Raw genomic sequence first — 19,822 nt, forward strand, 5'->3', positions numbered from 1 at the left:
ATTACGTGGACTATTTTTTCTCCCTTCTGTAAATGCACAAGCTTGCCTTGCTATATAAAAGCTTATTAGGAAAAAAATATTGGTTTTTATTTATTTATCTTTTCCTTTTCTTTACAGTTTTTAGCAGTTAAAAAGAAAGCATAGATATTTCCCTCTTCTACCCTTTACTCTTCATCCCCCCCATTTATCTTTAAGGACATGAAAATGTTCTGCTTTTTCACCACCAAAGCTTCTGAGAATATAAACAAATCCTGGCAAATGTGATTTAAACTTCATTTCCAATTTTTTCCTCATCTATTTAATAGCTTTCAGCCAGGAGTTTCAGAGAGTCAGAATATAAGCCAAAGAGAACGTAAAATTAAGAAGTTGGGTGCTAGCTACAGGTCTAGCTGAGCTGAGACAGAGGCCAGTGCCCCAGCTCAGGCACCATCCCACTGCCCTGTGGTCCCGTGGACTGCTAGTCTTTTCCCTATTCCCATACTTTTTGCTGCCCCTCTAGTCCCCCATCCAGAACTTACCATCAAATGTACGTATGAGAGGAGAGGCTTGAAAGAAAAACAGGTAAAGCAGCACAACCAGAGGGGTGGTAATGGAGCAGCAGAATGCAGAATAGAGGAGGAAAAGGTGCAGCTAGAGGTGAAATATCTCAGTGGTAGAGGTGGTTTAAGAGTGATGTGAAACAGCTGCCCCAGCAGGAGTAGCTGGGTCAGTTTAAACCTCAGTCTGTAAAGACAAGACCTTATCTAACGCAAGTGGATGGAGACACAAAGTGCTCCAGCACCAGCTGCACAGAGCAGAAGACAGGGCAGCAAGATAAGCATTCAGAAGTGGTCACTTCTCCCACCAGAACAAACCCAATGCCAAAGCAGGCACCTGCCTCAAGAAGTGCAGGAGATTAAGAATCTTAAGAGCTTAAGCCAGAGTTTTCAGACTTCAAATGCTTTAATCTTGACACCTTAAGCAGGTGGCCCAATTCCTGAGGTGCTGAAAACACATCTTCACCAGGAGACACACAGGCTCTATTAGGGTCAGCCTCAGTCTGTCAGGCCTAGGGTGCACAGACTGCACACAGGTACCCCTCTACCATCACTCTGCCACATAACTGCACCAGAGACAGACCACTGACCTCTCAGCTCTCAGGTGTGCTGGTGACACCAGGCCATCTTAGCCATATACAGTTGTATGCCTAATTCATAACTTTCTGGGCAATTTTTTTCTACTTGGTTTGCTCTTATTCAAAGCAGGCAGCTAAAAACGCTGCATTCCCGAGTTCATGCTATTCAACAAAGATGAAACTGGAGAGAATATGTATCTATCAATACCCTGAAAGTAAAAGAGGAGGAAATTTCAGTCTTGAGAAAGCAGGTAAATTTCCACCCTCCCTTCTGTCTGCCCCAGCCTTAAGCAGACACCAAACAGAGACCAAAAAATGTGGCACAACTGTGGAGCTAGATAGTCACTACATCATACCCCTGTACCTAATAAAGCCAAATGGCATCACTTAATTCAGCTGGCATCAATGTGACATTCCAGGCAACGGGACTTCAACAACATCAATGTCTATTACTTGGGCAGGCATTTAACACAGCTTAATTAAACCCTATCTATAGCCAATGGTAACACTAGCAAGAGGAATATTTAATATAAATAGTGTTGTCTGCAGAAATCCCCCTTCTCAATTCCTCTGCCTCCTCCTCTGCAACACTCATTTTAAGTGCTGATACTTTTGCAAGAAGTATTTTTATTTTTACACAGGCCCTGATGTGAAATGAAGCAACCAAATCAGGAAAAAACATAAAAGGCATTTGAGGCCATGCCTGAGCTGGAGAAAGAGATAAAGGAGCAGGTGCATGATAGGAGAAGAGGGGCAGAGCTCTTATAAGGCAAAACAATGCTAGAGAGGGACTCCAGAAGGGACAGGCTGGATGCAGAGTGCTGAAGAGGCCAGTAAAGCTCCTACACAGGTTCACAAACACCTTGTTGAACAAGGATGAGAGATTCTCAAATGCAGGACAGATTTGGAACTCATGGCATGCACGACGGGGCAAAGGAAAGACACGGGCATTTGGATCAGCCATTGGAGTTCCCTGAGCTGGAAGGCAATAGCTGCAAGGGATCAGACATGGGGGATTTAGGAACAGTGCCCTCCAGGGCCATGGTGAGTTACAGAATGTGGTTTGTCCCATCAAAGTGTGAACAAATGGATCAACAGATGATCAGCTCTTGATTCTTCCCAAGCAGTTTTTGAACAGCTCTTCTCCTTTCCACCCAAGAGGACTGCGCTTTTACTTCAGCAGAGCTGAAGGGTGAGGAACAGCAAATTAGAGAACCAGGCTGGAAGGAGAAGTCCTCTGGCTGTGAACGAGTGTTAAGTTCATCAGCTTCTTTGCCAGAGCACTTGTTAAGAATCTGGGCCACACTGGTTTTGGAGAGGAAAATCACCACAAAGTGCTCCCCAAAGAGCCTCCTCAAAAATTAAGGCCTCAGCTGGAGACTTGGGACTCCCAGGTCAGAAGACATTCCAGCTAAAACACCCCAGCTCTAAGTCACCTTCATCCAGCATGACAAAGCAGCTCTTTTAACCTACTATATCCACAGCCTCATGGTGAGGGCATCCAGCCCTTATCACGCATACTTCCTCCCTGAATTATTTATGGCCACCAAGGGTCATGAAATAAGGAGAGCAAAAGCCTCCAGCTTGGCAAAAAGTTCTAGTCTGGCAACTGACTCTGATATCCATTCACAGAGAAGTCCCAGACCATGAGCAATTGGGTGCAGCACACCATTCCAGAGCTCTGTGATTGATGGATCACGTCACCCCTCCGACCTTCTGACTCCCACTACAGTCAGGTCTCCAAACCCTCCCCTCCCAGCACTGCACATAAACTGTTCTTCGTCTTCAAAGAAAGACAATCTCTTTTTCCACTTTCTTCAGCTATTTTCATAAAAATATTACTGTGCAAAAACAGCCCTGCACCTTTGCCTACAAAGAATCCATATCAAACTTCTGCAAAAATGTTTGAAAACCCTTTTAAGTCTTTTGGAATACGCTTTTACTGAAACAAATCAGAATTACCTTTATTAACTGAGATTGTCCAATATTTATATTGTAATTGTTTCAGAATAGGGAATGGCCTTTTTTGGCAATACATAATGCAAGCACACTGCAGATACTAACAAATAATCATACTGACTGCATGCATGATGAAGGAAACATTATCAGAGAGAGCACATCCTTGTCATAGCTCAAATTTATTAACACACAGTTAAGTTTGGCCTTTCACAATGGCTGTCCAGTCTACACAGACAAAAAAAATTAAAATCCCTAGTATTCTTCTACTGCAGAGGTCGGTTCAATACACCAAAGAATAGTCATTTCACTCCTCTGCTGAGGAAACTGTACCTTAAGGAGTGTTTCAGTACAAAACCCAAGTGTATTTCTCCATCTGAATGATTTTACACTCTTTTCGAGCACTGTTCCTCTTACGGAAGCTGCCATCTCTCTCAACAGAATTTTTCCAAAAACATACTTTCAAGCAACCTTTGAAATACACTGTCCCTCAGTAAAATAACTCAAATCCCTTCTGGGCCTCTTGTGTCAGACTCAACACTTGGACCAAGGGGTCATGTTGCATCCACAGTGGGGAAATAGAGTATCTCTCCAAGACAACACTGCCTGAAAATTCAAAATTAATGAGCTGAACGTTCCAATTCCAGGAAAGAAATCCCCTGCAATTTTTTTAAACATACTCTTTTTTTTCCCCTCAGGGTTTTGCCCATTTTTTCCCCAGAATGACTGAAGAAGCAGGAATGGAAATAAGGTTGGTCCTTCCACACTCAAGGCTCACAGAGCTGGTAGGATCAAGACCTAAAAAATTTTAACAACTTACGGGAATGTTTAACTTTACCTAAAAGGGTACTGGAGAGCTACAAGACCAGCATAACTGTTAAGTAAAAAGATGCAGAGATCTACATTTTTTTTCAAACATCAGTCTTTATACCTACTCAGTATAAGTTTACATCTGTTGCTGGCACCATTCCAAGTAAATCCAATGGGAAGAATATCTATTTCACTCCACAAATATCATCCAACTCAGTTCTGAGTTGGTTAAGCCACACATTATTGTTTCTGGCCTGATAAAATGTGCAATCAAGCCAAGTAGTACAAAGGGAAAAAAACCCAAAAGCATAAACACTTGTAGCTGTGTTTTCAAACACTGTAGTTTCTGTACCATTGAAGTTCCCTTTCCATCCCTGCTGGCAAACAAGCATTCAGCTCCGTCTAATACAGTTCCAAAGCAGAGTATTAGCAATTGCCCAGTGAAAAATGTTTGTACTTCAGCTGTATCAACCTCTAATCTCCCTCCTGGAGAGCTGACTTTGAAAACAACTAAGAAACTAATGTGGCTCTTAAACCAAGTTTAACAAAAAGTTCTAAACCTATTTAAAATAAACAAACCAAACATGATCAATGCAGAATTACCAAAAAGAAATAATTTCAGAACAGGTTACCAGCTTTCTGAAACTGCATGTCAAACCCTTGCAGAGAGGGCAGCACTTCTGCGTATCAAGAGATTAAATACAGCCCATGGTTTTCACAGAGGGATTAGTTGCTGTTAAGCGCTGCTTTCCTCCTTATTGGTGAAGTTTGCACCCTCCATCCTGCCTGGCAGCCTATATTAAGAACACACTGCCACCCAGACTTCTCCTTTCTTGTAAAGAATGGGACAAAAAGAAAGGCAACACTGTCTGGCTTTCATGACTCTCCCCACGGCACTTCTGTGGAAACGACAACTTTCAGAAACTTTAACCTCCCAGCCACAGGTCTGAGTAAAGATTACTCCAGCCCAGCCTAAACAGTAGAAAATTCTATGTTGCACATGTGTACTAGCAGAGATCTGAGTAAACACAGTACCTATTTCTCATTTCATAAAGCTGCTTCATAGCGATTCTGTGAGACTGCTGTTTAGGTCTGTGAATGCCCCAAGCTCTGGGTTCCAAGTTATCCACAAAATGCAACTCCCTGCTCTGGTAAACCCTTCCTGAATGCAAGTTCCCAACATAATAAAGGAGAAGCTCAGAAAAAAAAAAAAAAAAGAGAGAGAGAGAGAAAAGGAGAAAAAAATAAATTAAACAACTGTATAACTTAAGCAGGTTGAAGAATTTCTATTCCCAACTACCAGGGCTCTTCCTTCAGATCATAAATTACAAATCTAAAGAGAGGTGCTTTCTGAGTAGCAGCTAAGAAACAAAACTATGCAAGCAAGTTGGCATGATGAAAATATAACCCAAAACAAAAAAAAAACCACTCATCAATCCTATTTTCTGCTAATAAATACATTTCAAGTTTTTCTTGGAATGCGGCACAGGACCTACCCTGCAGTACTTGCCAGCTTTGTGAAGATCAAACAGCTTCAGAGCCTAGGAAAAGTGCCCAGGGAAACCTGAACTGTCTGAGGTCCACCAGCCACTTGGATGCACCTGCTGAAAAGACACCTGACAAGATTTATTCATCCCTTGTGCCACTGCCAATAGTTCAGGCAAATCTGCAGAGGTTCCTCTCTCCTGTTCTGACAGTATTAAGTAGTCAACTAATACCATATTTAAAATTGATTTTGACTAGGCAAGATGATGGAAATTACTTTCTTCTCTCTCCCAACCCCTTCCTGTGAGAGATGTCCTCTTTTACCTCAGCAGTAGGAATGCCAGAATGGTACAGGTTTGCTGGCACTCATGCATTCAGTATTGCAGTTGCTGGAGAAATCTGAGTATGCAGTCCCTCAAGAGAAGGCTAAAACACAGCCTGAAGTCAGAATGTACCTTAATAAACTATTCTACCTGCCAGCAGTGCTCCAAGGAGGCTTTATTCATATTTTAATATTTGTTCCCATCTCATTGCTCTGGCGTAGAGAATGCACAGTCTCCTGGTCAGCATTAATACAGTCTTACCCCCCATTAGAAGGAGCTGGTCTGCACACCCTGAATGGGCCAGCCCACTTAGGGGGCTGAGCTGTGGCCACCTCAGGGTGACAGACCTGTCTGTTCTGCTTGGGCAAATTGAGTCTGGCTTTGTGATCATGTCAGGTTGCTAGTACAGAACTGCTGGGAAGACAGGCTGATCCCTCCATGTACAGGTAGACAGCCAGGACTGTAAGATGATCCTTGCAAAGTTGCAGAACTGGCACAACAGACAGCTCAGGTGTCTGGTCACCATTGCAACAACAGAAAAAATAGCCACTCTAATACCTGTTAACCTAAGGTACCCACTTGTCACTGCAAATGTTTCTAGAACCAGAGCTTCATTATACATTTGATCCCAAGCAACAGGGTCTTGTGTTTCTGTCTAAAGAGTCATGAACAAAGGAAAACTTGCATTATTCCCAAAGATCCTAGTCCAGATAGATGCTGAACATCTCAGGCTGCACCCAGCTTTCCCCAAAGGCTTGGCCAGCCATGTCATTTGCTACTCACATGCGAAGAGCAATCACGATGTTGGAAAGAAAACAAACATCAGTGCCTGAAACCACAAACCTTGCCCAACAGTTAGCATGCAGGATGGAGGGAGAGGCCAGACAAGCTTTGATGTCACTCCCTGAGAGATGAGGTCTGTAACACTAACTCTCTATGGCCTAGAGCCTCATTAAAAGTCCTCAGTGAAAAGACATCTTCCACATCCTGCTTTATAAACCTGATCTCACAAGAACTGCACTGGAGAGGACTATCTGCAAGACTAGAACTTACAGGGAAGATAAAGTGACCAGGAATAGGGTTGGGCCTTTTCCAATCAGAAAATTCATCCATCCATGAGATTCTCCTGCATATAAGAAATCTGTTGCCAATAGCCAGACAGAAGGGCACCTTCAGCAGGGCACTGTAAGTGCCCTGCCAATCAAACCATTCCATGGGCAAGGAGACATGTGGAACCTGGTTTCCTATTTCACCTCCTCCCTGTACCATGCAGATTATCTGATACCAGTAATACAGTCTGAGCTCATACTGGAATCATCTGAACATTAGGGGCATTAATTCAGATCTTCCTCCTGTATCCAGTGCCTGTTTTCCAGCAACCTTTAGGCACAAAGTACCTTTGAGACTCTACTCATCCCCTAAGCCCTGCATTCTTGAGAAAGCAAGCTAACAGACATAAAGTACAGAGCCCTGTCTTTGTCATCTGGGGAGTCCCCCAGGAAAAAACCAAAATGTTAATTTTCCTGCCAGATCAGTAGGCGACCAATACTTGTAGCTCTTCAGGCTGTTTGTTCTTCACTCGCACAAGACAGACTGCCACCAAACCATCCTACCCTAAGCAAAGGCAAGAAAAAAACATCGAAGCTTTGAAGAGACAGAAGGATCCCAAAGGAAAACCAGTAAGAAACTTCCCTCCTCTTAAGCTGGTAGATGCAAGATCTCCTTAAGAGAGCTTTCTGCATCTACCATTTTTATAGAAAGGCTCCCTCCCCATCTGCCGAGCAGGGAGCCTCTGATAGGTGAATCCTGATGACAGCTGTATTTAAATTTGCTTTAAGGTTCTTGGGTACTGCTCATTAGTGGACTCTCACCTGCTTCAACAGGGCTGAGATTTCATTCCAGGTGTTTCCTTCAGCCAGGCTCCATCTATTGGAGCTTGATTTAGGAGGAGGAAACAAGTCTTATCAGGGCAAACTCAAAATGCAAACCATGCCTTCTGCAAATCCTGTTCCACCCAAACCACAATCTGTGAGACCAAGACTGCAGCCCAGCCTCCTTGGACTGCGCAGCCAGAGGAGAGCAGAACTGAAAACTTCAAACAGATGTGGGTAAACATCGGTGGAATTAACAAAGCCAAGAATGGAAAGCAAAAGTGACATTTCATGGCAACACAGCAAGTCAGAGTTTATGACTACAAATGGCAGTCTATGACCTAAATGTGACCCCCTAACACAAGGGAGTTTGGATGTCCAAACTAAACTTTGCCAGGTCCTGCAGAGAAAACAAAGTCTTCCCCTCTGGTTAGTGATGGAGAGGGACATAAGGTTTGTTGGTACATCAGAAGAAACCCGTAACAAAATACAAGTCTGTTCATGTGACAGAACACAGACACTCATTTTGCCCAGCTTTATAATGAAAAGAGTGAGAGACCACCACTACTATAGGATAGGAACTTCCCACACTCAGTCTAAGTAAAAATAAGTTCATTCCTTTCTACTCCTCTCCACACAAAAAAGCTCCCAAGGACAAAAAACTTTCTTTCTTTCTTTTTGATGTCAACTTTACAGTTCATCTCCTCAGACAAAGCTATTAATCTGTATGCAACTTAAATCAACAGTCAGTGCCTGTACAGCCAATACCATCTTTCCACACTGAACCTTTGCCTAACACGCTGAAGGAAAGCAAAGAGCTTGATCCTGTGATAAGGACCCTCAGCATCAGCCAAGCTATTAAACCCAATTCATTTGCTGCCCAAGCTCAGCTCCCTCCTGGAACCTTGCAGAGGAGTTACCCTCACACCAGGATTGCATCAAGTCACCAAGATGCTGTTTGAACTTGTTCAAAGCAGAAGTGTGCATGTGCAGACACATCCAGAAGCAGGACATTATTAGAGGAAAATGAGAATTGTGGAAATTGGGGAAACTTTTAAAATTTTCAAAAGCGTTAATATAAAAATTGGTCACAAAGCAGAAACACAAACTTTAACCAAGATGATGGATTACAGACATAAAGAATAAAAAAACTTCAGAGCCTCACTGGAAAAGTTTAAAAGAGCTTGCAAACACTAGGCTCCCTCTAAGACACCATGACACTGGGGACATTACAATTTTACTCATTTAAGAAGTTTAGAATTATGAAAAGTCCAGAGCTCAACATCTCAGTCTGAAAATCCTCCAGCTAAATTCAGGATGAATAGATCATGATTTCCAGCCTAAATATCCTAATTTATCCTAATTAGTTGCAAAAGGTGATATGAGTTAGAACCAGTTGCATGAGCCCTTTCTAAGCAAGGTTCCTCTGGATAGCAGCATCAACTTATTTGATGCATTTCACTGGACAATTGGCAAATTATTACCAAGTATTGTACTTGAGGCTACCTCTGAGTAGAGACAGAGGTTAAATGGGTGTCCAGCCCATTTGTAAAAAGCACAGTCGACCATTCCATCCCATATTTCCTGTGGAATTGCTGAAGTGTCTTCCAAGAATAGCCAATAGTTTTGCTGAAAGGCTCAAAACAAATAACACTTCTGAAGGAATATCTTACATGGTTTACATAATAGGCATCTGAGAAGGGAAAAAAGGATGTGTACAGTGTTTCAGTGTGAATTCTGCATTGAACAAAAAGACATCATTCTTTGCTTAACACAAGGCCTAAATTCACCATGAAGAAAACTGCTGAGGTCAAAGCCTCAGGGCTCAAGTTGAGAGGGAGATATTCTGAAGGGAAGACTTTTTTATCTTCAATTCAAATCAAAATACAATATGGAAAAAAACAAGCCTCAGCAGTCTCTGTTTAAGCCTAAAAAAGGAAAAGTTCAACCCTAGCCAACATCCTTTCATGAAAATCTAACACATTTTTAAGTTGTGTTACCAGATCCACCTCTGCACATTTCTGCTTACCTTTTTTTTATTATTTAACATCTGGTCCTTATCTCCCAACACACAGTTCACCCTTCCTGCTAAACACAGTATCACAGTTTATAACTAAATACCACAAGAGTAGAGCATCATAACCACTGGTGCTTCCACATCACTTCATGCTCAGCTGTATCTCTCCTCATGACCTGAAAGTTAACACTGATGCATTTGCCTCAGTGAAAGTCTGTCCCTTAGAGACACAGGTAAAATACTGAATGCTTCACGAAAGAAGAATTGTTACAGACAATACTGCAGCAGTATGAGGAGGCAAGTCAGATGATGAAGCAAGCAATGCCGGTTTTTTCCTTTTTTGAGAACCCAGAGAGCAAAGTTGTACTGTTTGCATCAGGATAACAACAGCTGAAGGGTCTGGAATTTGTGTTAGCAAGTGCTTTGGGGTTGTTTTCTCCTTAGAGGAAAACAAGCTGTACTTTCCTCTTCACAAAGAGACAAACAATTGTTTCCAGTTCGTGCAAATCACCTGCAATACATGGCTAACTCTCGATTATTATTGTCATTCCCACATCTCCAAACACCACCAGGGCGTGAGCAAGGAAGTGAGCTAGATCAACAGTTGACAGAAATTTGTGGAAAATTTTCCCTAGGAAAATAACCTGTGTATGTTCTGATAAGAGACCAGGGAAGGGCTTGGCAGGCCACACTTGGTTCCAAGCGGCACCACTAAATACAATAACATCATCAGCGCGCCAAGGAGCTCAGCCTCTACCACCTACCCTAATATTAACTACAAATATGGTTGCCATCTGGTGGCTAACACAGAATGAAGTTAGCATCTGTGATGAGTTCAAGATTCCCTATCCTGTCCCCTCTGGAACAACAGTAGGGTAAAAAAACCATGGATGTGGCCATGCTCACTCTTGTGTACAGAGTGAACCTTGCTGCTGCAGCTCCATACTGGATCTGGTAGTCATTGGGGTTTTTTTCCAAGCAGTCAGACGAGTTCAAGGGATGCTTCTAGTCTCAGTAGTTGAGGTAAAAGTAGTGGGTGCAGCATATGCAACATTTAAGTCCAAGTAGTTTGGGCTGCGATTCTGACCCAGCAGCGCTTCTGAGCAGTGTCAGAGACTGGTACGAGGCTCAGGCCAGCATTGCATTTAATCCCAACCCTTCTAGATTAAATCTAGCTGCTAAAGATAACTCCCAGGGAACACGAGCAGCAGCAGTGGGCAGATCAGCTCGCCCGCCCTTCCTCGAAGATGCACCAGTCCTTATTCAGTCAATGTCGTCTCACAGCAAATCACTGAAAACCAAGACGAGCGTGCCTCCAATAAAAGCAGCTGATCAATGTCCCTGCGTTAAATGCCCGATAATCCCCACACAGAGCAAGCATCTGGCATCAGATGCAGCATGCCAGAGAGATGAACAGGGAAAGTATCCATTGCATATTCCTGGCACCTTCTGCTGGCACAGGGGTGGGCGGAGAGCAGCGAAAGGGCTCCCGGGATTCAAAAATACACACACACAACCCCCCCCAGCAGATCGGCACAATCTTTAAAGGCCGTACGGCTTTGGCTTTACCACCATTCCAAAATGAGGAGCTCAAGGTCAGTACAGCAAGTAGCGACTATCGCGCGATGCTGCTGGAAGATAAGGGGCAAGTGCCCATCTCCTTTCCCTCACCATCTTTGAGGTTGCGCATTTACGCTATGGCAAAATACAGAACTGCTCTCGAAAATGCTGCATAAAGCACAACCTAAATGCCACAACGGGAAGGTCTCCTCCTGTTGAAACAATAAGCATCTGCGGATCCAACACAAGCGTGCGGCGCTCCGTCCTCGCTCCCGCTCCCGGCCCCATCCGATGCCATGTTTCCGCAGGCGGACGGTGAACCCTCACCGCTCCAACAGGATAGTCGGCATTCTCAGGATGCAAAGGGGCCCTAATTCCGCCGGCAGAGAAGGCAGCTGCCACCCCCCCCCCCCGCAAGCACCCACGGCGAGCCGCATCCCTGCTTCGGAGAGGGCTGTCATCCCCGGCACCCGCGTCCCCCCTCCCAACCCCGCATCCCGGGGATGCCCCTCTTCTCCCCTACCTTCTCCTGCGCCCGGGTCAGCTTCTTCTGGACGTTGCTGGCGATTTTCCCGGCCGTGACCCCCTTGCTGCCCAGCTCGGCCATCTTGCCTCCTCTTTTTAACGGGCTGCGAGCGACGGACCGGCAGGAAGGGGGGGAAAACCCGGCGGGCAGGCGATGGCCCCGGCCGTCACCACCGCCGCCTCCCGCCCGCCGGCCGCCGCCGGCCGCCTTTTAAAGGGATAGTGCTGCCTTAAAGGGACAAGGGATGGGGGCAGGTTTTGGACGGATTTCCCCCACCCTGCCTGCCTGCCTCCTCCGGGTCCCCCGCCGCCGCCTGTCCCAGAGGAAGCCAGCAGGGTGGGAAAGGCTGGGAAGCATCGCAAGGGATTAATCTTAGATGGTGGAATGAGTTCGCTGTCTTCTTTCATCCGGCAGCAAAACGACATTCTTGTTTTAAGAAATCTGTGCCACTAATTGTTATCTGATTGTCCAATTTCATAGGACATAGGTACTTCTCAAATTACTCTTGGATCTTCACAAGCAAAAAGGGGGAAATTTAATTCCTTAAGGAACGGTACCTGGAAGTGAATCAAACCCCTGATTTTAAAAGGCAAGATGAAATTTCAGAAGGCTTAAATCATAGAATTATTAAGGTTGGAAAAGACATCTCAGATAATTGAGTCCAACCATTACCCCAGCACCATTGTGCTCACAACTAAACCATATCCCCAAGTGCCACATTCCCCACACCTTTTGAACACTTCCAGGGATGGTGATCCCACCATTTCCCTGGGCAGCCTATTCCAATGCCTGGCCACCCTTTCAGTGAAGAAATTTTTCCCAATATCCAATCTAAACCTTCCACAGCACATCTTGAAGCCTTTTCTTCTAGTTCTGTCACTTGTTACCAGGGAAAAGAGAACAACCCCCACCTTGCTTACAGCTTCCTTTCAGATAGATACAGAGAATGATGAGGTCACCTTGAGACTCCTTTTCTCCAGGCTGAATCCCCCCACTTCCCTCAGCTGTTCCTCATGGGACTTGTGCTGCAGACCTTTCACCAGCCTTGCTACCTTTCTCTGGACACACTCCAGCAGCTCAATCTCTTTCCTTTATTGAGTGGCCATGAAACTGAACACGGGATTTGGGGTGTGGCCTCACCAGTGCCAGGTACAGAGAAATGATCACTGCCCTGGTCCTGCTGGCCACACTGGTTCCATTTCTGATGTCATTGGCCAGGATGCCATTGGTCTTGGCCACCTGGCTTTGGTTTTGCTTTGCTAGATCTACTGGGCAAATATGTTTTGTCCAATTGTATTCCTTTACACACGAGGACAAAGATCTGCTTCCTGGAATACAGGAAACCACCTCAGCACTGTTATTCATATCCTAATACTCAGCCCCCAGGCTTCCGTCAGTACCACACACCAGGGCTTGGGCGAGTGGTGGGGAACCTTCCTTCCTTTCCTATCCTGCTTCTGCACACTCATCCCAGTTCTCTGTGGGAGTTTGGGACTGAGTACTTTGTGCTCTCAATACCCAGTGCAGTACCAACCAATCCAATGCTCTGCAGGCAACTGAGATATATAACAAACATGCATTTATCTTTGTTTAAGATGGAAACACCTATTTTAGTTACAAGATGGTATCAAAACTTCCCTGTGTCCCTGGACCATTTCACACAGTCATTACTTTGCCAGATGAAGACTCTTATCTCCAGTTTCACACACACAGAGAATAGTCTAGCATGCACTACTGCTATGTAAAGCAACAGAAAAATGTTGAAGGTGATAAATTAAGAGAGCAAGGCCAGATTTTTTCATTTATTGTTTCCCATTTCTGCTTCAATACTATTTCTGTTCATTCAGAACTTAAAATTAAAACAATTGTCTTGCCAGAGCCCTTAGAAACTGTGGGCAGAGAACCTGTCAGCACCTCTTTGTAAGGCTTCATGAGAGTGCCTCTGCATTTCTTGCCTGTTTTGACAATGGCTTTTTTTTCATGACAAAACCTTCATTCAGAATCCAGTTTAAACCCATGGTATACTTCAATTATGTTAGTAGACATACTATTCCCATTTAATAAAATACTAGGGCATGTGTTTCGGTTATGTATCAGTAAAATTAGGTGATATAAGACATACTCAGACTCGAGTGTATGCATATCCATGATGCCAATCTGTACTGCAAACTGCAAATTTATTCAATTCTTTCCTGGCTTTACATTTAGTATTCATCTATCTATATGATCAGTATTTAGTATTAATTTAGTATTCATTTTCTGTAGTATATGTCCCAAATGCATGCGATTTTTTCCATAATTTCAGCCTTACTAGTTATTTTCATATTACCTTTCTTCTCCAGTATCATCTCTAATTATTCTCTCACCCCCATCTCCCCTGCCTTAGCTGAGCTTTTAAGGGTGAAAGATGAACATATGGTTAAACATTTGTAACATCACGTTTAAAAGAGCAGATGTTTCAGGGTCAGAACACATTCCTCTCCACCATACCTCATATATTTGCTTCTCCTGCCTAGGTCTTTTCTTCGGTGGAACTGGTTTTGAAGGGATTTTTGTCTGATTACGTTCTTTCAGGTGAAAAGCAAATGATTGCAGCACATGAGCTGAAAAGAGAGTCCACAGCAAACATCAGACAACTGTGAAACAAAAGCAGCCAGACACACACGTTCACCACAATGAAAAATGATGACAAACTGTGTACATTTTAAAAGCTGGGATTAACAGCAAGTATCCACTTCTCAGCATGAGTCATTTCCCAGTTATTTCTGTGCTTGATTGGATCAGCACCAAAGCTGCAAAGCATTTTCTGGGCTCCAGGTGTGTTGCAAAAGGTACTCCCCTGGCATGATCCACATGCATTGCCAGTGGCCATGCAACTGAATGACCATATAAGCCATTTCAGCCAGGTAATACATGCAGGAGGTTGTTGCTTTGTGAACAAGAGTGGCTTCAGTCTTGTATCTATCCACCATTGTTCTGATCTCAAGCTTACTGTGTTTTACAAGCTTATAAATGTAAATAATTTCAATTGGACTGCAGTCCAATTGTATCTAGTAATAAACCTACAGGCTAGCACCATAATGCTTGTATTTGTTTATGCTTTGTGGCATTGTGAGACAGAGGCTCAAAGAGGCTTTTGGAAGCCATTAGTGACAGATTCTGCACAACTGGAGTTAAAAGAAATCAAACTTAATGCTTATGAGTATCTCCTGCAATGAGATTCATTGAGTTCAATATGTGCATATTTGTCTAATCTGTTTTACCACTGGACCCCAGAACACTTCATTCCACCTGACTGTAGCCAGCTAAACATATTTAATTTAAGTTGAGTCACCTTGGCTCCTTTTATAGTCAAAAGGGAGATATCAGTACCTTCAAAGCTGAGGAAAGGTAAACTAAAACGTCTCCCTTCCCCCTTAGCTACAGAGGGAGATTAGCTGAATAGCTTAACTAGTTAAGAAAGCCAGATGGGTTATGAAACCCACCTGTAGTCCATCTCCCTGGTGACAGGATGACTCATTTACACAGTTCAGAGGGAAGAAGCAAATCTGTCAAACACTCTAGCACAAACAGGCATATTAACATGTACATACCCACCACTGCTTTTTTTATGGCTTTCTTAATTGATTAATACTCTAGTCAGTAATGACTATGTTAGCCTCAGCCCCAAAAGTGTATTTCACTTCTCAGTTGTCTCATTAAAGGGAGATAAACTGTTCACCTGTTTACAGTTAAACATATGCTAAAATGCTCACTGGCTTGGAGTCTATTATTTTGTAGCTTAGGTACCATTTATTCCCTTCATTACACAACTTGTTGTTCCACCTCTTTTTTTCATTATTATTAGTAGTCCTGTTTTGCCAGTTTTGTCGATCTTGGAGCACGCTGTTTCCTTCATGATTCCTAATTTAAATTGGTATAAAAATTTATTTTTCCAAAAGTGATTTCAGCAATGTATCCATTAACTTATTTTTATTTTTTCTGCCTTGAATCTTCTAATTATAGTTCGTGTGTTTAGAACTATGAGCTGTGATAACCAAAATCTTCCCTGTTACTGGTGGCAAAATCTTTCATGTATAATCCCATTCATTTAACTAAAATAATTCTAAAATTACAACAGTAGTGGTCTCTACCAGTCATGGAACTAGGAGTATATATTCTCTGTTCCAGTAACAAAGAAGATTAAAAGCCAGTTAAATTGATTTTTGTTTCTTTTCAGCAAGGAGTTCTGATTTTAAGATAATTACAGTTTTTAGAAAATATTTAGTAGAGTTCAGTTAATTAAATGTTTATGGAAAATATAAATATATCCTCACTGAATTCTTTAAATGCTTGTATTTATACTAAATAATATTAATTGGAGTAAGCTCTTTGAAGCACTCTAAAGCCCTTCACCCCAAGTACTAATATAATGCAAGATGGGTCTATTTCAATCATAATTTCTTGTAGTATTCAAAGCTGAAATTCAGATATTAAACAACCTGGGTTTTGGATCCATAGTTTTGTTCTGGCTAATTCTGGCTATAACACTATGGGTCAGTTGGCCTCACTCCCTGCCAGCACCACTGTCTTGCTTTAGTGATGTCAGGTGAAGGACTAACTTAAGACAGTAAATCCAACATCTTGAGAACAACAAATTGCACAAAATATATTATGTGGCAAAATCTAATCAAGTTCTAACCCCAACCTTGCCTGCCTTTTTCTTTCCATTGCAGATCATGCATTCTTCTTGGGACAGCATTCCAGAAGATCTTGCAAAGGTGACTTCTGTCTTTTCTTTTAACCTGATAACATTGTCAAGCATAATTTGGTTATCAGTTTCACCATTATCTAGTTTGCCTTAGAATTCTTTTCTGACTAACTATATTCTCTTGTAAACTCTCCCTTTGTTCTCCCACAGAAAGGTGCAGGGAAGAATCAGGAAGTTTTTGCCATAAAAATAATAGAGAAAACCTCTCTGATTATGTGTTCTGTCCTTTAAAACAAGAGCAACATGAAAGAACTTTGATTTTAAAATAATGTCCTGAAGGTGTTCTCTCCCACACTTGTCAAACACTCAACTCCTGCTGGATCTCTCCATTATCTTTTATGAGAAACACAAGATGATACCCAAGTGACTCTTCTCATGCTCTAAACACACAAAAAAAAAAACCAAAAAATGAATACCATAGCACTGGAAAGGCTCCAAAGCTGAGAGCTTTGCCTGTGTAATTCAGACTCACCTGCTCAGAAACAGGGAGAGGCAGGAAATAAAATGACAATAAAACTTTGTCTCATGTCTCACTGAAGACTGTCCCTTGATTGCAAGCTTGCTTGAATTCTAAGAATTACGTGGTATTCATTATGTGTCTTACTGGGACCTCCAAACTTTGGCAGATTTTTCACTGAACTTCAAAATTCAGATAATATTTCTTTTCCATCCACATGCCCGTTTGGATGCTTGATACCCCTGCATGTAACTATTTTTTTCTCTGCCTTTGTGGGTTTAGCCATCACAAACTGGTCTTTGGCCCTGAATTTGTAACAGATCAGCTACCCTTTGCTATTAAATGAAGTGAGTAAAGAATGGAAATGGTCTGTAAGCTTTGCACAAATATACTTCCAAGAAGCTTATCAAAATTTCTATGTACCCCATTGTGCAGGAAAAGAAGGGATTTGGTACATATGAAATAATTTTGGTTTTACTTTTTCATTATCATCAATCAGCAAGGAACAGGCAAGTGAATCATGTACTTCCTTTGGAAAATATTATGAGAATTCTTGAAGCCTTCAATATCTAAAACATCTAAAAAATCAGAAATAATTGTATACTCAAATGGATGGGCCAATTTATCCCCATCTATAGCTACAGTAGAACACATGGCCCATCTGGTAGAATCACACAAAGGATAGCATATCACCAGGACACCATATCAACAGCACAAACTGTCACTGAAATGCAGGAGATATTTGATATTTTCAAACGTATGTCCACAAGGTTCCACACTTGTGATAACCGTGCCAGGTGGATTATGTAATGGTAACAGTTGTCCCAGTTGCAATGTCTTCCTCCTTACTTCCCTTTACCAAGAGCCTCATTTTATTTCCTTGGCAACAAAATAGGGTGACTTATTCACTGCACATTACTTACAAGAGCCATCTCTCCTTACTTTTTACTTTTTACTGGAAGCTTACTATCAATTCAGATCTTTTCGGTTTTCAAAATTATCCAACGCTTTGCTTTTGAGGTTTGGGATTTGATTTTTCAGAAAAGAAGGATGGTAACTTTCCAGTCTGAGCAAATCCTGTTTTCTGCATATATCTAATAAAACATTGGATACAATTTATTCGTACAATCTATTCTATTTAATAATTACTGACATTTACAATAATGTTTTCCTAGACCTGGATCAGGGCTGAACTGCAGAAAATGCAACACAGAAAAATGCACAAAAAATTATTCTCACCTGCAACAATTCAGCCATTTCCAGAGCTCTATCAATTCTGTAAAAAGGCTTTCATAAAGATTCAGCAAAAAACAGCGAAGGCCTCAAATTGTTAGAATTTGTTAGAACTTATATATTTCTCTTCACAAATTATGTGACATTTCAATGTATCAATCGATGCTCTGACATCTTCAAGTCTCCATGCCAAATTTAGCAGAAAACATTTACAGTCCAAAAGTAAGCATCCTCTAAAGTTTAATGAGTCACAGCCCTGTGTATACAGATATCAGGTTCATCAGCATGCTAGAAGAATAAACATAAATTTCAAGTTAAATTTCTGGTTTGTTTCCGAACTGTATTTTGAAACAAGGCAACACTACCAGATAAATCAACCAAACATAGTAAATTGTGAACATTTTTCTTAACATGTCACTGCACAAGTGATGGAAATACATGTTGTTTCTACTACTGTACTCTGAAAGCTGAAGCACAACTCTGGAAATGTTGCAGCATCTGAACACCTTTACCAGGAATTTTTCAATACAGGATGTTCCCTCAAAACCCCACCTTTTGGAATCACAGAAATAGGTGTCCAGAGAGGAAAAAAAAGTCAAAATCTGAATCGCAAAAACTGAAAACCAAAGAAGGGCAGGGGGAATTAAGCCATGACTTCAACATTTTTATTTATTTTAGGGAATTCACAGCCTTGAGTCACAAGCTAAGGAAAGACAAAACATGACACTTCTCTCTTGGACATGGAGGTAAAGATAAATTTATTATATATATTGCAGAGATGTGCTGCTTGTAAAACAAGCTTCTAGAAACTGGTAGCAAATAGAAACCCAAAAGGCAACTATTACAAGAGAACAGTCTTTTTAGTCTACATAACACTGGTGAGCTACGTCACAGCAAGACAGAGCAAACTGCCTGGATAAGAATAATCTTGCACAGCATTATCCTCTGGCTGTATGTGTGCTGTCAGATCTTTTGAGATCCTAGATTTAAAACAACCAACCAAACAAGCAAAAATACCCCTTCCTAGCATGCCAACGTGATCCAGATTTACCAAGACTTACATAGTAAACCTTTAGTAAGGCAAGCAACCCTACATTACCTAGACAGAGCAACAAATAGGTGCAAGCCACTTGCAAATCCTACCAACACTACACCTACTCATAGCCCCATAGGGGTGTAGTAATCCTAGAAACCACACAGTTCTTTCCTTCTGAAATTACACATTCCCATTTTATTTAGAAAGCTTTTCTTTATGGGGGAGAACAAGAAGGTTTGACCTTGCCATTAATGAAATGCTTCCTGGAAATATTTAATTAATTATCCTATCCTATCCTATCCTATCCTATCCTATCCATTATCACAGCAAACAAGTCTTCATCTTCTTATATAAATACCAGAATATATATACAGAAACACACACGATTTGTGCTTTTATGCCATATAGGATGGAACAGTTCCTAGACATGTTTTGATAAAGCTAATCAGATCGGTTTTGCTCTTTTTTATAAAAAAATATTTTACAGGTTCCTGTTTGTTTACATGCAATATTAGAGGCAGTTCTTTAGTTACTAGTTCCACATTATCTTGCAATTAGAAGTTGCTATTCATCCCACAGGAATGTCCCGCTGATCACAAAGACTTTATTGACTCACTGCTGTCTTTGATGTATTTCTCTTGGCCCCTTGGTTACAATCAGTAGTCACTAAAAACACCAATCACA

General features: G+C 41.9%; 1 protein-coding gene across 11 annotated transcripts in view; it reads right to left on the minus strand.

The window, feature by feature from the left end:
* The window catches only part of BIN1 (bridging integrator 1), a 95,154-nt gene extending 83,294 nt beyond the window's left edge, over positions 1–11,860 (minus strand). For 4 of the 11 annotated variants that reach the window (XM_010406982.4, XM_019290449.3, XM_019290448.3 and 1 more), the window contains exon 1: positions 11,660–11,859. In XM_010406982.4, the coding sequence (XP_010405284.1) occupies positions 11,660–11,743 (84 nt within the window). In that variant the 5' untranslated portion in view covers positions 11,744–11,859. Of the gene's footprint in view, positions 1–11,659 lie in introns of all 11 variants that reach the window. The other 7 variants (XM_019290451.3, XM_019290446.3, XM_019290442.3 and 4 more) reach the window with 3 other exon arrangements.
* Positions 11,861–19,822: the final 7,962 nt, after the last annotated feature.

This window comes from Corvus cornix, chromosome 7 (genome assembly GCF_000738735.6).
Source record: "Corvus cornix cornix isolate S_Up_H32 chromosome 7, ASM73873v5, whole genome shotgun sequence".
NCBI lineage: Eukaryota > Metazoa > Chordata > Aves > Passeriformes > Corvidae > Corvus > Corvus cornix.